At 41.6% G+C, this 16,548-nt stretch overlaps 1 protein-coding gene across 2 annotated transcripts in view; it reads left to right on the forward strand.

Annotated features, from left to right (window-relative positions):
* The window catches only part of LOC122987201 (DENN domain-containing protein 4B-like), a 62,365-nt gene that overhangs the window by 17,906 nt on the left and 27,911 nt on the right, over positions 1-16,548 (forward strand). The window contains exons 2-7 of one of the 2 annotated variants that reach the window (XM_044358953.1): positions 5,879-6,244; positions 9,866-10,121; positions 10,630-10,699; positions 12,873-13,042; positions 14,113-14,354; positions 14,698-14,764. In XM_044358953.1, the coding sequence (XP_044214888.1) occupies positions 5,898-6,244; positions 9,866-10,121; positions 10,630-10,699; positions 12,873-13,042; positions 14,113-14,354; positions 14,698-14,764 (1,152 nt within the window). In that variant the 5' untranslated portion in view covers positions 5,879-5,897. Of the gene's footprint in view, positions 1-5,878; positions 6,245-9,865; positions 10,122-10,629; positions 10,700-11,739; positions 11,866-12,872; positions 13,043-14,112; positions 14,355-14,697; positions 14,765-16,548 lie in introns of those variants that run through there. The other variant, XM_044358954.1, reaches the window with a different exon arrangement.

The raw sequence follows: 16,548 nt of genomic DNA on the forward strand, positions 1-16,548 counted from the left end.
CTCCCTTTATGTCAAACACAAACTGAACACATAAACTGAACACATCACATTCTGGATAATTTTATAATATAAAAGAATTTTTAGATGCATTTTAGAGAAGAACATGTTAGATTAGACAGATGATAAGATTAGATTATATATGACTGATATGTTTGAGAACAGATCTGAATCGACTTCCTGTCAACTTTGGTACGTTTTCAGGGCGTTGAGGCATTGACCTTTGACTGCGTGTCCGCCAGACAGGGTTGTTTTGCCCAGCTGGGAAGGGAGGGGGTGAGGGGGGGGGGCATACATAGATACACACATAAACCCATTTAGATCATTTTCATGTAAACATGTTATCAATACTTAGTGGGACAACAGACACTACAGTTATAAACTGAGAGTGTGTGTGTGTGTCTGTCCTCCCTCCTGCTCTCTGCTGTGAACACACGTAGCTGTTAGCGAGCAGCCGCTGTCGTGTCTCCACGGGTCTCCGCTGCTTGTTTTCGCTGCTGTCAGTCGGTAGGCGGGTCGCTACGGTAACTGCAGCCTCTCTCCCTCTCTCTCTCTCGACCACACACTGAGCTATTCCTTAAAGGAGCTGCGCTACTACGCACATTAGTTTTAGAAAATATCTTAAAATACTTTTTGTGCTTCGGCCCAGGCTTGTAATACACTGGCAGAAACCCGACTTTAACCTTTCACATCCTTCCATTTAATCCTCTAAACCTTTGATAATGTTGGACCCGACTTCCATATATCATGAGTCATAGCCTCAGCTATAATGACTGTAAACTGTTGTGCACACAGAGGGAGATTTGATCCAAATGTTTGACACGAGTATCATGTAGTTCGGTAATATTAGTACATTTTTCAGCACCTTTTTGTGAAAATAAGATTTTTTTGTTTACTTGAAAAACTTTGCAGGTGTATGGAGGAGAAACTGCTGCTGTTTTAAAGGCAATAATTGATTGAATTTATGTTTCTGCTGTTTACTCAACTCAATAGAGATGAGACACACTGTGGAGTTAGACAGTAAAATCATTTGGTGAAGGGATAATGGCGAGTTTTATCACCTCTGGCAGCTGCCATGTCGTCACATGTGCCAGGAAGTCATCGATGAACAGGAAACAGGCTGGCAGTTCTCTTCCTGTTTTCCAGCTGACCTTTGACCACGTCGGTCGTCCCACTTCCTTCTTTCGTCCTCTTTAACGTCTCGCTCTCACTTTCACCCTCTGACAGCGATGAGCGGGCCGTCCTCCCGCAGGAAGGAGTCGTTCTTTTCTACAGAAAGGGAAGGAAACCTAATCGGGAGTGTGACTTTGTACCACTGACTAAGACCTTCAGAACCAGTCTGAACTGTAGGTGTTAAATCTGAGGATGCAACAGATACTCCAGCTGTCACCAAGCGTCTCCTTTGTCTTTATTTAGTTTACTCTGAGCTCCTTTTCTGACATGAAGTGAAAGTGATTCTTAACTTTCATTCATCTAAATGTTAGTTAGTAACATGACGTTGATGGAAAGAAAAAGGCTGAACTCACCACGGACCGGTTTAATGTCAGACAATATTTTCCTGGACCGGCAGATAAATACAACAAACTAAAATGATACGACCGACATAAAAACTTTATTAGCAGCGTCCTCGTAAACATTGCGCCAACAACAACATAACATGAGTAACATCCTCTCTGCCCCCCCCCCCCCCCAACACTCTGGTCACTATGGTAACGTTTAAACATGCCTTCAAAATAAGATACACCACAAAAACAAATATAAAGTGCACGAAAAATACAACTCAACGTAACGCTGAATCAGTGGGGAGCCTTGACGTTTGTTTTTTACTCATTTTGCTAGCTTGTGGGTTAGCGTTAATATATCACGTACCAACATTGTTCAGACTTAAATAATAAATAAAACAGAAATAATGTAAGTTATTTATTCTTTCTGTGCGGTCCGGTACCGGTCCGCGGCCCGGGGGTTGGGCACTTAAACGCCTGTTCAGCGTCTAGTACAGCAGAGAGGCTGCTCTCCACTGCTGGATACCTGATGTTAATAACACAGCGGAGCAGCGTCTTGTTTTTACAGAAGACATTTAACCAGAGATGTTGGTCAGTAGAGTAAACTTTCATTTTGTTATTGTCATTCAGGCAGAAGACTGTAAGATGCTCCTTTTACTTTCTTAAATCAAAAAGCTGTGTTTTTCTCTGGTTGACAGCGACCTTCATCAAGATCATTTATCCTAACTGCCATTTGTAGTAAGAGACTAAAAATTGTCCCTTTTTTCATTCATTCTGACACGAGGCCTTTCTCAATCTGCGTCTTGTCAGTTCTTGTGAAACGTCGTCATTCACAACTCTGTTCCAGTTCAAAGTCTGCATCCAGCCGAGTACAGTCCAAATTACAGAAAGTGTTCTTGTTCCATCTGTTTTTATTGAGGATGATTTGGGAGTTAACTTGTGTGGACTTGGAGGAGAAAAGTTTCCCCGAATGCATTTGGCATCTATCAGCAGTGATTTTGAGCCAGACTGTTGAGGCTGTTAACAACTGTTATTATGTCAATAAAATGAAGGTCTGATATTCTTTCAGACAGGAAAGTAACCATTTAGATATCAAATATGTCATCAATTTATCCAAATAAGGTCTATTTTCAAAATTTCCCTTTTGGAAGATAACTTTTGGTGTCTGAAGGTAAATTTAAATTCATTTTATGGGACAGTAAATGTAGAACAGCGCTGCCTCTGTGGACTGAAATGTCAACGACATGAATGAAAATGAACACAGGCAGTGACTGTTGAACGCACAGATTTACAGATCAGATAACAGATGTATCCTGACTGCAGAAATAGCTGTTTTTATTTCCTCCGGAAGTGGAGCTTTGAGTTCAGATGATGATGTCACAGTACAGTCAGGTGTCTGCAAGAACGCTGCTGTCCTGTTCACAAACGATCGTCCTGCCGTCCCTGAGAGTTTGAACTTTACCAAAGTCGATGTACACATGTCCAAACATGTTGAGAAACGTCTACAGAGTCTGTCTGCTGTTGAGTTGAGCTGCGTATCGAATCTCAGTACTTTTTTTTTTTTTTTTTACATCATCTGAAATGTGTCAGTTGAACTGAAAAATCAAAAACTGTCCTTTAACATAAGCTGACATCAAATGTCTGGTCAAATATGTCATTTTCTTTTCTCAGATAGTTGCTCAGATGGTTCCAGATTCAAATCATCATCATTTGTTATTTTAAGACAAAGTTCTTGTCTGTTTTGTGTCTTCAGGTTATGCTAACCCATCGTTGCTAACTTTGGAGCTAACCTCCTTTACTTTTCCAGCATTTGGGGAAACAACAGACGTGACTTTTTTTTAGCATTTATTAACTGACACACTGTAGTCTGTACTGTACATTTACTGCCAGACTGACAACTTACTACTAACCTTTTCCTCTGCCCCGCTGGCATCCACTGTCACTTCTCTGCTCCTCACTCTTTCCCGCTCGCTACGCAAACACACTACGCAATGACGGATTCCTTAATGGCGTTACGCTACCAATAGTTTCCCAGGCAACGAGACAAGAGGTTGACTCACATACCGGAACAGCGCTGCACAGAGACTCCCAAACGCTGTTGATTTCTGAATGAATAGATATTTGGCGTTTGGAAATATGGCATGAAAATAACACGGAGATTATTTGACCAATGAGAATTTGGTCGGACGAGAACTGAACATTTCAGACAGTATCCAGCCCTTCTCTCAGTAGGACTTTATGTTCCTTAAATCTGAAATTTCTTCTTCAGTAAAGTTGATGTTTTCTGTGATGATGATTCATTCACAGTCACCTCCTCTCTCTCTCTCTCTCTCTCTCTCTGTGTGTGAGTCTCCGTCCTCTGTGTCTGTATATGTTTTTATCAGACAGAGAGCCGGAGGAAGGGATAGAGGTTGAGAGAGAGAGAGAGGGCGAGGGACATTCACAGTTACATAAGAGTGCTTTTAAGCATCTCACAACATCACTGCTCATCCTATTTTCCACTGTTCACAATACACACACACACACACCAACGTGTCCTCCGCTCTTCAATTTAATCACGTATTGATTTTGTAACTAAACCCCATCATGACCAGTCGACCTCTTTCTCTCTGTGTCTCTATCTCTGTGTTTATGTGGGTTTATAATACTGGGTTTGTTTTTTTTTTACAAATATTGTTTCATGCAATTATTTGTTTTTGGGAAGAAAAAAACAAAACATGTCAAATACCAGCAAGCAGGTCGGTTATAGTCGCTATCTCAGCGTCTCTCCTCTGCTCCGCTGTGACGTCTATCAGCAGGTCTCAGTGAGGAGAGTCACATCCACCTGCTACATGACGCACATTTCCTAATTTGGACATCACTTTAATTTTCATCTTTAATTTTCTGAAATTATAACTGTAATAAAAACAAAAACAGGATTTTTCCACTTTTATTCGAATACAAATAATTTTGCTGCCTCAACAAATACAGATACAAATACAAATACTGGGATCTCTGCACATCCCTAGTATCTACCAGTCGTGAAAGGTCTTAAAAGGCACCAAATTCCTCCAAAACAGCCCTTTTGAAGGTGTTGAAAAGTCTTGTACAGATGTTGGATATCGTCTCTTTCCTGCTGTAGATTGTAACGTTAACTTTTGTGTGTGTGTGTGTGTGTTTGCGGCTGTCGGGAGACGTTTGACATCTATAAACTCCAAGTGAGACGGTGTGACAGTGGAGAGTTTCAGCAACAGCATCATTTTCAGCAAAAACTTAAAGTAATTTTTAATGAATGTATAGATGAGTGTTTGTAGATATTATATTTTTTCATAATTTTTATGTATTTAAAACATTTTTTTTTCTAGACCCTAATAACTACCATTAAAAGTGCCATTTATCTGGATCCAGGTCGCATTAATTGATCATTTCAAATGATATTATTAGCAATTAAATAATTGTAGGTCTTATTGTCTCAACTGGTTTCCTGTCATACTCTGACTGGTCTGAGTTTGAAACATCGACTGTATATAAAATCGCTGAAAACATGTTACATTTCAGAAAAATACAAGCACACATCTGCTGAATGAGTCGCACAGATTGACGGTTGAAAGGTTTTTATAGCACAAAGTACGCAGCGGTCGAAACGCGGCAAAAAAAACATACGGAAGACGGAATAAGAATAAAGAGTGAGAACAAGAACAAGAAAAACCAGGAGTCAGCTGTCTCCCGCCATCTCCGTCTCTGCCTCTCTGGGCAGCTTTCTGATTGGCTGACAGGACTGTGACTCAGTGTTTTCATCTCCAGGTCACTGATTCATGGTGTGTGTGTGTGTGTGTGTGTGTGTGTGTGTGTGTGTGTGTGTGTGTGTGTGTGTGTGTGTGTGTGTCTCTCTCTCTCTCTTTTGTGCAGCTCCTGTGTGACTTCAGTGTCTCTCATCCTTCTCCGTTTCACTTCAGTCTCACCTCAATAAACATTATCGACTATGAGCGTGCACCGCTGTCGGATGCATGCGTGTTATTTGATAGAAGTATTTTGGCAGCGTACTTCACTGATTCAGGGTTTCACTCCTGTAACATGGACAAAAAAAAAAAGAAATGGATGCAGCAGAACAAGAGATTTCCTCTTTTTATTCCATTGTCAAAACTGGTGCCTACATTACCCACAATACAACTCAGCTGACCTGCAGTTGAGTGGGAAATTGCGGTGTGTTATGCTAGTAGCGGCTAATATATGTAATATATATGTCATATATCAGTTTTTGCTTAATTCAGTGTGTGCAGTGTTGTAAATAATATTTCACTAAACTGTGTTACATGAGTCTCTCTAAATGCACAGATGTAATTCCTCTAACATGTGACCTTTTTAAATAACAAATCTAAAATGTCTCTCTCTCTCTTCAGTGGAGGGCAGACAGGCGGCATGACAGAGGAGAAATGTCCCCAGCTGGTGGACTACTTTGTAGTGGCGGGTCTCGACCCTGCGGGGCCCTGGAAGCCTCTGGACGAGGACGGCAAGTCCACCTCCTCCTCCTCCTCGACGTCGTCCTCCTCCTCCTCTTCCTCGTCGTCGGGCCGGGCGGTGGAGCCGGTGACGGACCTGGCGGTGATCGCCCGGGGGCTCGGGGAGGAGGTGCCGGAGGGCTTCACCTGCATCGAGAGGACACTAGGCGGACACTCGGCCGAGCTGAGCGCCGGCCTCATCAACAACCCGCACCTGTACCTGTGCTACCGCCGAGGACGAGACAAACCGCCCATACTGGAGATCGGGTAAGACTGAACAGCAGCTCTACTGTTTCCTCTTTTACACTCTTGATTCCAGAGTTTGGCAGTAGGAAACTTTCACATGGGGGGGGGGGGGCAGGTTAACGTGTGCACCGCGTTCCAGCTCTGACGCGGCTGCCGCAGCTGAACGCAGCCGCTCTAGTCGATGTAGGGCTATCTGTTATTGCGACGCATTAAGCATGAAGCAGCACAGAGCAGATCGAGCTGGGCAGGAACAGAAATAGCATCGATCATCCGGTCAATTTTCAAAATAAAACACCCCGTGCAGACTCCTGGTCGTATATCAACAATAAATGCAAATAAAACAGATGAATAAAGAAACCATTTAACTACGTAGCCTACTGAACCACAGCAGAAGCACAACAACCAAACTGATAGTGTTCAGAGGAAGAGGTCAGTGTTTCCAGAAACATCCCTTCTTGTCCCTCTCGGCTGTGTCCAGGCTGCCAGAATTAAAATGTTTTGGCTCCACAAACTTCCAAAGATTCCTCTGAGGGTTAAATCCAAAAAACATCATGTCAGTATTTTCTTCTAAACTCCCAGATTTGACTTGTTTATTAGATATTTTACATCTACAGAAGGTAAAAGAGGCTGTAAATGTTCAGCTGCACAGTCACCACTAACAGCTCCGGTAACCGACACCGACATTTATGGTTTTAACTTTGGCTGATGTTGTAATGCTCAACTTTACTCTGATGATGTGATGCTCTGAGAATAATCCGCTCCTCGCCGTGACTGCACAGTCACTGTTGGCAGCAGATGTTCAGACTTTATACTCTTGTGATATTAAATACGTTAGTGAGGGAATATATATATGATTTTTGTCCCTTTTCGTTGACGGCTTTTTGAGTGCAAAGACTAAAAGCTAAAGTTGTTATAAGTGGTAATAAAGGCAGGATTCAGCTTGTTTTTAATTAGAAATGAATAGAAACGGTTAGTGAGACAGAAATCCAGCCTGGTGTTTGTAGTTCATGAGCTGCATATTAAAGCTTAAGCTTATATAATACAGAGAGGATTATGTAATGTTGTGGTGGGCAGACGATGTCGTGCTCTGGACTCATCACCACCGATCTATTGTCTTTTTTTTTTTTCTCATCACATTGAACTATTTAATTACTGTGGATTACACTCATGTCAGTGGATAATGAGACAAGTCCTCTTGTATTAGTCATCAGATTACATTTTTACCTTCTTTTTATCATTTTGTGTTGCTGACATCGAGGAGGTTTTGATTTTTACTCATCAGTCCCAGTTTACTGGGTCCCAGTTGGTCCTTTTTCAGCCTGTGAAAACTGTTGTGTAACGTCGTTCCGTGTGGCTCTGGAGGAGCTTTGTCCAGGCGGAGGGGAAATAAGGGAAGGTCTGTGTTTGAAAGATGTGGCGATCAAAAAAAGGAAGGGGGGGGGGACTTTTAACCATGGACGTATTATAAGAACTGGACAGCAGACACAAAGCTGCCGCGTACTCACTTGAATAAAAATTACTTTGCAGGCCACTGCACATGCTCATTAGTGTTTCTCCTGCTGGTCCCGACGTCGGGATGTCACACGGTTTCAGACGGCTTCTCTAGCCTCTGGGAAAGTTTTATAAAACCTATTATTATTAAAACCTTCATGGATAAAAAAATTAATAATAGAAAGAGTCATAATTGATCTTGTCTGCAGTCGGAGGAGTCCTGTCAACAGTTGGTATTAACATCCGTCTCCTCGGATCTCACTTCCCCGCTCTATATGCTAATAAACACAGACATCATTTCTGTTTTCAAAGACCAGATTCCTTCATTATTCATCCAAAGTCGTGTTCAACTTGTTTGAAAATGAATGTCTGAATGAATGTGGCCACGTGCGGCCCAGACCACCTCCGAAATCCGTCCTCAACGCGTCTCGGGTGCGTTTACACCTGTATTTACAGCTTCTCCGCTTGTGATCGGATCAGCTGAGACAGGATATTAATATCAGGTGTAAACAGGGTCTCTGGGTAAATTGCTGTTCGGGCAGCAGGAGACTTTAATGTGTCACCACGAAGGGCTTTTTGACGGACCTGCAAGACGAGGGTCATGTGACCCATGGAGACGCCTGAAGGTGTTGGAAGTCTAGTTTTCAGCAGCTCGTCTTTATCTATTATGGAAAATGTGAAATTAACGTCCTGTTGTTAATCTCTAATTTAATGTTTTTCAACCACTGAGTGAAAAGTGATAAACAAACAAATAAACTTGTAATTAAATGTAGGATCCAGTGTGTTTTTGGAGGTCGACCAACACAACTAAAGATTCATTCATCCTGTTTCTAATCTGTGAGTGAGTCCTTCACTTCATGGAAACGCAGCATTAAATCATCTTTAAATGAGACTGAAGATTATTTACATGATCAATTAATCACCTATAAAAAATGATTTCATGAGCACTTTAACACTTGAGCCCCTTTAACTTTATAAACACTAGTTTCACTACTTTGTTGATGTGTCTGATATTTTTTGTGCGCTTGTCTGCTTCCAGTTGTTTCTCACTTTAATGATCATCTGTCACTTTCTCCTCAGCTGGTCAGATCCTCTTGTTTCCTTGTTGCCTCACGCTTATGTCGCTTTGGATAAAAGCATCTGCTAAATGTTAAATGTTAATATGCAATGACAAATGAAAATCACAGTATCCCAGAGCAAAAGTGGCCTCATCCAATGTTTTACATTTACAATCATTTAAGAGCATGAAAAGCAGCAAACTATCAACTTTTGAGAACCTGGATTCATCACATATTTGGCATTTTCACTTGAAAAATGACTTATACGATTAATTGATGATCAAAATAGTTACTAATTAATTTTCTTTCAATCAACTAATTGACTATATATCCCCTAAGGTCACATGTCTCTACTGGCCAGTTTGTCTTCATACGAGCTTATCAAACAGCAGCTCCAGCTCCTGACCTCTGACCTCTCTGACCCCCCCTCCCTAAAAGACATTAACATCATATCAGTCACAGCCACATCTAGACAAGAGCAGTCAAGACGCTCCAGCTTTTTAAGTCAAGAAATGAACCGTTTAGATTTCCAGTAATTGGTCACTTTATCAAAATAAGGCCCCCCGTGCTGCTGCCGCCTTCTTCTTCTGCTGACAGCTGGCCTCCTCTACACCTCGACCCCTTTAAACAAACTCTCTGGCTAACATCTCATTCTTTTAATTCATTACTGACATCCTACATTTTAATCTCTTCCCTTTTTTTCTCCTTTTGTTTACATTTTTATTTTTATTGTACATGCTTTTCTTTCAGTAAAAGGAAAAACTACATCAGCCTCATACAGACACACAAACACGCAAAAAAACATGCCCATATTCTCCTAACAAACCTCCCGCGCATCATATCCAAACATGAATCTTGTACTTGAGACTGACGGGTCACTTCTGAAGCTCGCAGGTTGATCTGACGTCTCTGTAGAGTTTTAAACATCAGATTTAATTCGTTTTGGAAGATAAACTTTGGTCCCAAAGATGTGAAATCTAATATTTATTGTTGCCAAATCGGTTTGTCTGAAGGTAAAGTGAAGGTTTATTGTTAATATACATCACAGTGAGGTTATCTGAGGTTGTAAACCGCCCCCCCCCCCCCCTTGCAGGGTTCTGTATGAGGGGAAGGATCAGCTGAAGCAGGGCTGGTGGGTCATCGAGACGACGCCTTACAGCCGTTCGGCCAACCTGAGCTCTGGCGGCGCCCCGACGGCTCACCGCGTGTTCCTGATGTACCGGCGCGCTCAGGACTCGCAGGGCCTCCACACGCTGGGGGTCACCGACATCGCGCTGCTGCTGCCCAGCAAGGCCGAGGTCGCCCCGCACACCTTCTGCCGCGTCGACAAGAACCTCAACACCGGCATGGTGAGTACAGACGAGGAAAATTAACCGTAAACGCTCAAGTGGAGAACGTTTTTCCACCAGTACAACAAGTTAATAGATTATAAACTGTAATGTAAGGCGTTTAATGTCAAATATAAGATGGAAGGAAAGAAGAAATAAAGGCTTGTTTCCATTTAAAACATCTTGTCAAAGGGCTGCAGTTAGCATTAGCATTAGCATTAGCATTAGCACATTAGCTGGCACTTTACAGAAAGCTTTATTGATATTTGAATGACTCCTCCTTGATTTTAATCTACATTATTTGTTCATCGTACCAAATAAATAAATGTAAATGTACGTTGTCCTTTTTATGAATAAAGAATAATGAAATAGTATCCTCTTATCAATTATATTCAAATGTTTATGTGATGTATTTTCTCTGAGTTCCTTTTCTACAATGTTATTAAGAAAACTGTTTTTAATGAAATATGACTGAACAGTTTTAATGTAGGTTTTGTGTGTGTGTGTGTGTGTGTGTGTGCGCGCGCAGTGGGGTCCAGCTCTGTACGTGTGCTACAAGAGAGCCGTGGCCAAAGCCAACGCCCTGGTGTACGAGGCCAGTGAGTATCCATCAATCCATCACTCTGCATGTTTATCAGACTCCAGTGAATGTAAATACTGATACTTTGTTTGTCAGTGTGTAAAAGCTGAGAGAGAAGTTAATGTTTACACACTCTGTGGTTTTTTTTGATGGTCTGGTTTCTCAATGAGAAATGTTACTAAATCTAACAGCTGTGAGAACTTTGATTCAATCTGAACTTTGTGAAATGTTTGAAAAAGTCATAACTACTGTTAAACTTGTAGTATAAAGAACTATATTGTGTCTACAGCTGCAACTAACGATCATTTTCCTTATCGATCGACCAAAATCAAACATAAAATACACTTAATTTACTATCAGAGGACTAAAGAAACCAGAAAATATTCACATTTGAGAAGCTGGAAGCAGAGAACTTAGTTAGCAATAAACTTTCTGTTGATCAACTAATCAATTAATAGATTAATCGTCGCAGCTCTAATTGTGAGCATGTTTCTCACAATAAAGTGTTACAGGAGTTTTTGACCTTTTCAGACTTTTTTTTTTCTTTCTTCTTCATGCACCTCTGAAGCAGGTGAATCTGCTAAATGTTTAAAAATGAACAGCTGATCAACGTTGCTGCACGTGTGTAATGGGAGACTATATTAGCTTCACAGTTTATAACGCCCAGTTAAGTTTCCTTTATATTGCTGATAATTAGGGCTGTAGTCTGCTGGTCGACTGGTCGATTAGTTGGTCGATATGCTCTCGTCCGACTAAATTCTCATTGGTTGAATAATCTCTGTTTTATTTTCATAAGGAGAAAAGTGCTACATCAACAGCTTTCCAGGATTAATCCATTATTTCCTGCGGCGGGAGGGACAGACTGACAAATTACGTGTGAAAACAACAGGGGTGTATTCAAAACACCCCTGTTGTTTTCACAACTTTGAACTCGCCCAATCTGATGGAGACTGCTGGGTCTAACTGTACTCAACGTTTACTGAATCAACGTTTCCCCTGTAATAATATCAACAAACCCCCGCCAGGCCAAAAGATATTTTTTAATTTAATTTTAACTAACGCTAAATATCGGTAGCGTAACTCCGTTTAGGAATAGCGTAGTGCTTAGTATGTTTGCGTAGCGAGCGGGAAAGAGCGGCGGGAAAGTGATGGTGGATGCGAGCGGAGCAAAAGAAAAGGTTAGCGGTAAATTCTCAGGCTGGCAATAAATGTACAGGACAGACTTCAGTGTAACAGTTAATACATGCTAAAAAAGTCACGTCTGTTGTTTCCCCAAGTGCTGGAAAAGTGAATGGGGTTAGCTCCAAAGTTAGCAACAATAGGTTAGCCCAACCTGAAGAGGCAAAACGGAAAAATGTAAGTTCACTGTGCACTCTGTCCCTCTTCTTCAGTTGACTACAGCCCTGCTGATAATAGTGACAGCCTACAGTCTCTGCGTTGTGTTGTGATGATGATGAGGATGGTGGACTAACGGCTGACAGTTAGTAACGTCAGTTGACTCCAACGAAGACGCTCCGATGTCGATTCAATGATGTCTGTTCATTGCTTACAAGCACTTCAGGATCTGAGGGATACAAGCCCGGTCTCAGTATAACATATATAAAATCATAATCAAAGGAAACTTACAATACTAATAAATGTTTTCTGTGACGAAGCTAAATAACCGTTAAATAACAAATTACAGGGTCTAACGGTCTGACGGTCTAAACTTGACCAGGATCAATAACTCACTATATTACAGATTATTGATACAGATGAATCATAGATAATCACTCTGAATGTCAATATATTTATAATTAGTAATAAAGTCTATCTCAGGTCAGCTGTACATTATTATTTACAGGTTTACATACAAGCCTGGTCTGTCTTGTTGCCCCGGTGATGCTTTACAGCTGCATCATTACCTTGGATACTGTGTAGCCAAATATTAAATATAAGATAACAGCATAAAATAATGAAAATAACACAAATGTGTACACCTTACAACTATTAAATAAAGGTAAAATTACTGACAAAATGATATTCTATATTTAAAGATTTTGCTATTAGACATAGTGACCATTCTTCAGAGTTGTCTTTGTTGATATTTTTGTGTTTGCAGCTTGTGTATGACGGCCGTGGTAACGCAGCCAGTGATTGGTTAACTGTAGTGTTTGTGTGTGTGTGTGTGTGTGTGTGCGCTCGCTCTGTAGGTCTGATCAGCCGCTACCCGGAGGAGGATCTGGAGGCGTTTCCTCTGCCAGAGTCAGTGCCGGTCTTCTGTCTGCCGATGGGCGTCACTGTGGAGAGCTGGCCTCTGAACACAAAGTACCAGCTGCCCATTTTCTCCACCTTCGTCCTCACCTCCGCCTCCGGGGACAAGGTGGGAGGGGCGAAAACACACAAACACACACACACACACACATACAGGCCTCATGCACTCATACCAACATATTTGCTCTTAAGTGGCACATAAGAGAGATTTCAAAAGAATTTGAGGTATGAATGAAGTTTGTGATCCAAGAACATGAAGAGAAAAAACAATAATTTAACCTGAAATTATAATAATGACTTTATCTGTGAAGTTGGAGTTTAAATATGTACATAAATAAACAATAAATTAGTAAAACAAACTTAATGCAAAATTCATGTTCTATCATCATCATCATTGCCATCATCATCATCATCATCATCAGCTGCCTCAGGCTGCATTCACACCAAATCATCTGTGTGGTGAAAACACCAGACGTCCTATTCATTTGAATGGGGGGGTAGTGCAGCTCGGCTGCAGCCATTTTGGCCGCTGCGGCGCCACATCGGACTGTGACCAGAAAGTTGCGTGTATGAGAAACGCAACCCGACCAGATCAATAAAACATTATTTTCTGATTGTTTCACAGCGGTTACATTGTAGAGCACAAATAAACACGCCCACAACCCCCCTGCACACCTCCGCTTGACCCTGCTGCTGAACGCCGCACCGCCTGATTTGGTGTGAATGCAGCCTTAGTGTCTCTCTAACCAGCATCATCTAACCAGCATGTACGGTGGCTCTGAGTGGTCAAACAACTCTGTAAAGGCTTTTGACGGATGCAAAAAAAACCGCAGATCTCCGAAAACTGCTCTCTGCTCCTAAAACTTTAATGACGGACGAAACTTTTGGAGTCGGTGTGTCAACGTGATAAACACAACGTGATTTAACACAACGTGATAAACACAACGTGATGTCGTATTTATTTTTTAACATGCGACAATTTCAGACGAAAATAACGGACGTGGTGTGTAAAGACTAACATGTTGTCTTAATGAAAGTGTGCCACCATAATCTCCACCTGCTCAACTATAAACATGCATCCTGACGTGTCCCGTATGGACCCCTGAAAGCTACATTTCCTCCCATTTCAAACACCAGATATCGTTAAACCCCGCCCCCTGCTGTCCCCCCCCCCCACAGGTGTATGGAGCGGCCATCCAGTTCTACGAGTCGTTCCCCAGGGAGCTGCTGTCGGAGCGGCAGAGCGTGAGGCTCGGCCTGCTCAGCGTGGTCGACCGGCGGCCCATCACCAACCGCAGCCTGCAGGTGAAGAAGAGCATCTGCGTCCTCTCCCACTGGCCCTTCTTCACCGTCTTCCAGAAGTTCCTCACCTTCGTCTACAGATACTCCATCTCCGGACCGCACGTGCTGCCGCTCGAGAAGTCAGTGCACGCTTCGGTTCAGACTTTAAAACCTTTTATTCAGTTTCATATTTTCTTTTCGTTGCCGGCTCTTGTTTAATTACTTTCCCAAAGTAAAGTGCTGCATAGATAAAGATTATTATTAGTAGTATTAATACGGTAAAGGAAGATCATAATAATAATAATAATAATAATAAAACCTTCTGACATGAAGCTCCATAGGGAAGTTGTTTTTTTTTGTTTTTGCAGACCAAATGTCAGATTTAAAGATCTTGGATTTCAGGGTGATTAAATACTAATCATATTTATGACAGAAGTGTGATTGATACTTGATTGATTTGTCACCTGTCTTCTCTCTCTGCAGACACATCTCCAGCTTCATGCACAACGTCCCGTTTCCCTCCCCCCAGCGGCCTCGCATCCTCGTTCAGGTACTAGACCGACAGACCTGAACTCGAAAAGCTGAGACGTGTTTCGTCAGGTCATCGAGAAATAAAAGCACTCAGACAGCAGATGACATGTTATTTAGCTTTAGTAAGATAGTGAATACTGGGCTCATATCCTTCATAATAATACCACTATCTCTTTTTTAATTTAAAAATGTGTCATGTCATGATATATTTATGGATTAAAGACACAAAAACATGTTAGAGTGAAAGCATTTCTATCCAACATGATCCCAAGACACTCAACTAAACAATACGATCCTAAAAATCTAAAAACACATCACCACATATTAACAATATTTCAGCGTGTTAAAGGTTTTATATGTAGAATTGTGAAGCAACTTACATGTATTAATGTTCTTTTATTGCCAATGGGTGAACCGGTAGTATCGATCGTCTGTGACGCCCTGTGGACTGATTTCCATGTGAAGGATCTGGGCCGGATTTTCCGCAAAAAATCCAATGGAAAAGACATTTTTGCACATTCCTGAGTGCCTTTCTCCTGCTAATACATCAACAACACAACAAAAACAGTGCTATCCAGCTAGAAACCCCCCTGCAGATATTAGCTCTCCAGCTAATGAGACAGCTAGCTGCCTCCATCAACCACCGCACATTTCAAAATAAAACACCCCCACAATGACACACAGCTAAAACAACATCATTTCCTCAACAAAGGAGCAGAAAACAAGCTCCAGAGTAACGGTAGAACATAACTAACCCCTTTTTTGTTTTTCCTGTTGGTAGTCCAAAGGTCGTAGTAAGCACACATTTCACAATAAAACCACAGCTTGTCGCCGCTCGGTCGTTACGTCGCCAGTCTGAGGGGAAACCTGGACATAACATGTTTAGAGCCCCCGCTCTTCCCACGCCCAAGAATGGTCAGCCCGACAACCATCAGAGTTCACTGTAGCAGTTTGTTTTGCAGAACTTTGGAGTTGAGCAATGCCCCAAAAACAACAAACTAAACTAAACCCCCACCCTAAACTTCCCTATCGAGAAACAAAATAAGAACAAAAGACAAATCATAACCCAACTCCTAATCAAGAAAAACAGGAGAAAAAGGTTCACACACAAAAAAAAAAAAAGGCTTCTCACTTCTATGAATTAAACTGCCACCGAAGTTTGTGCAAATATACAATGTACAAGAACATCTAATGGAGAAGAGCATGCCTACACACACTACGACTAGCAGGATGGGCCTCCATTGGGGGGGCGGGAGCCGGCATCAACCAGGCCAATCAGGGAGCACCACCTGCACGCAATCAGACACGCACACACTAGAGGGGTGAGGAAGAGAGAGTGAGCGGTTATTGTTAATAATAGAAGACAGATGACCAGCAGGAGCAAAAAAACACAATAACGACCATAACAACAGTGTCGGTAAAAGGTTGCTTCACAGTTTTTACATATAAAAGCCTTTTTCCTCCACACACAATCATTACAAAAGCTTTAAAACTATTAACACACTGTTTGTTTGACTGAACCAGACAGTAAATGTGCTGCAAAACCAAAACTAGGAGCTAAAAGGAGCCTGAAAAGTTCTGTAAAGCTGCAGAGTTGTGGACGACATTTTCACATCACACAGTATTTAGTATATTAACTAGCGGAGCTTTAACAGTTATAATATGTTTTATATACTTGATGTAAAACAAGCAGAAGGAAAAAACAGTGTTAAATGGAGGCAGCGCAGGATTCTCATATCTCTAACTTTAATACTTTAACTTCCTCCTCCAACAGGATGTAGGCGGTGATCTGCTCGCAGACTG

This window comes from Thunnus albacares, chromosome 8 (assembly GCF_914725855.1).
Source record: "Thunnus albacares chromosome 8, fThuAlb1.1, whole genome shotgun sequence".
Lineage (NCBI taxonomy): Eukaryota > Metazoa > Chordata > Actinopteri > Scombriformes > Scombridae > Thunnus > Thunnus albacares.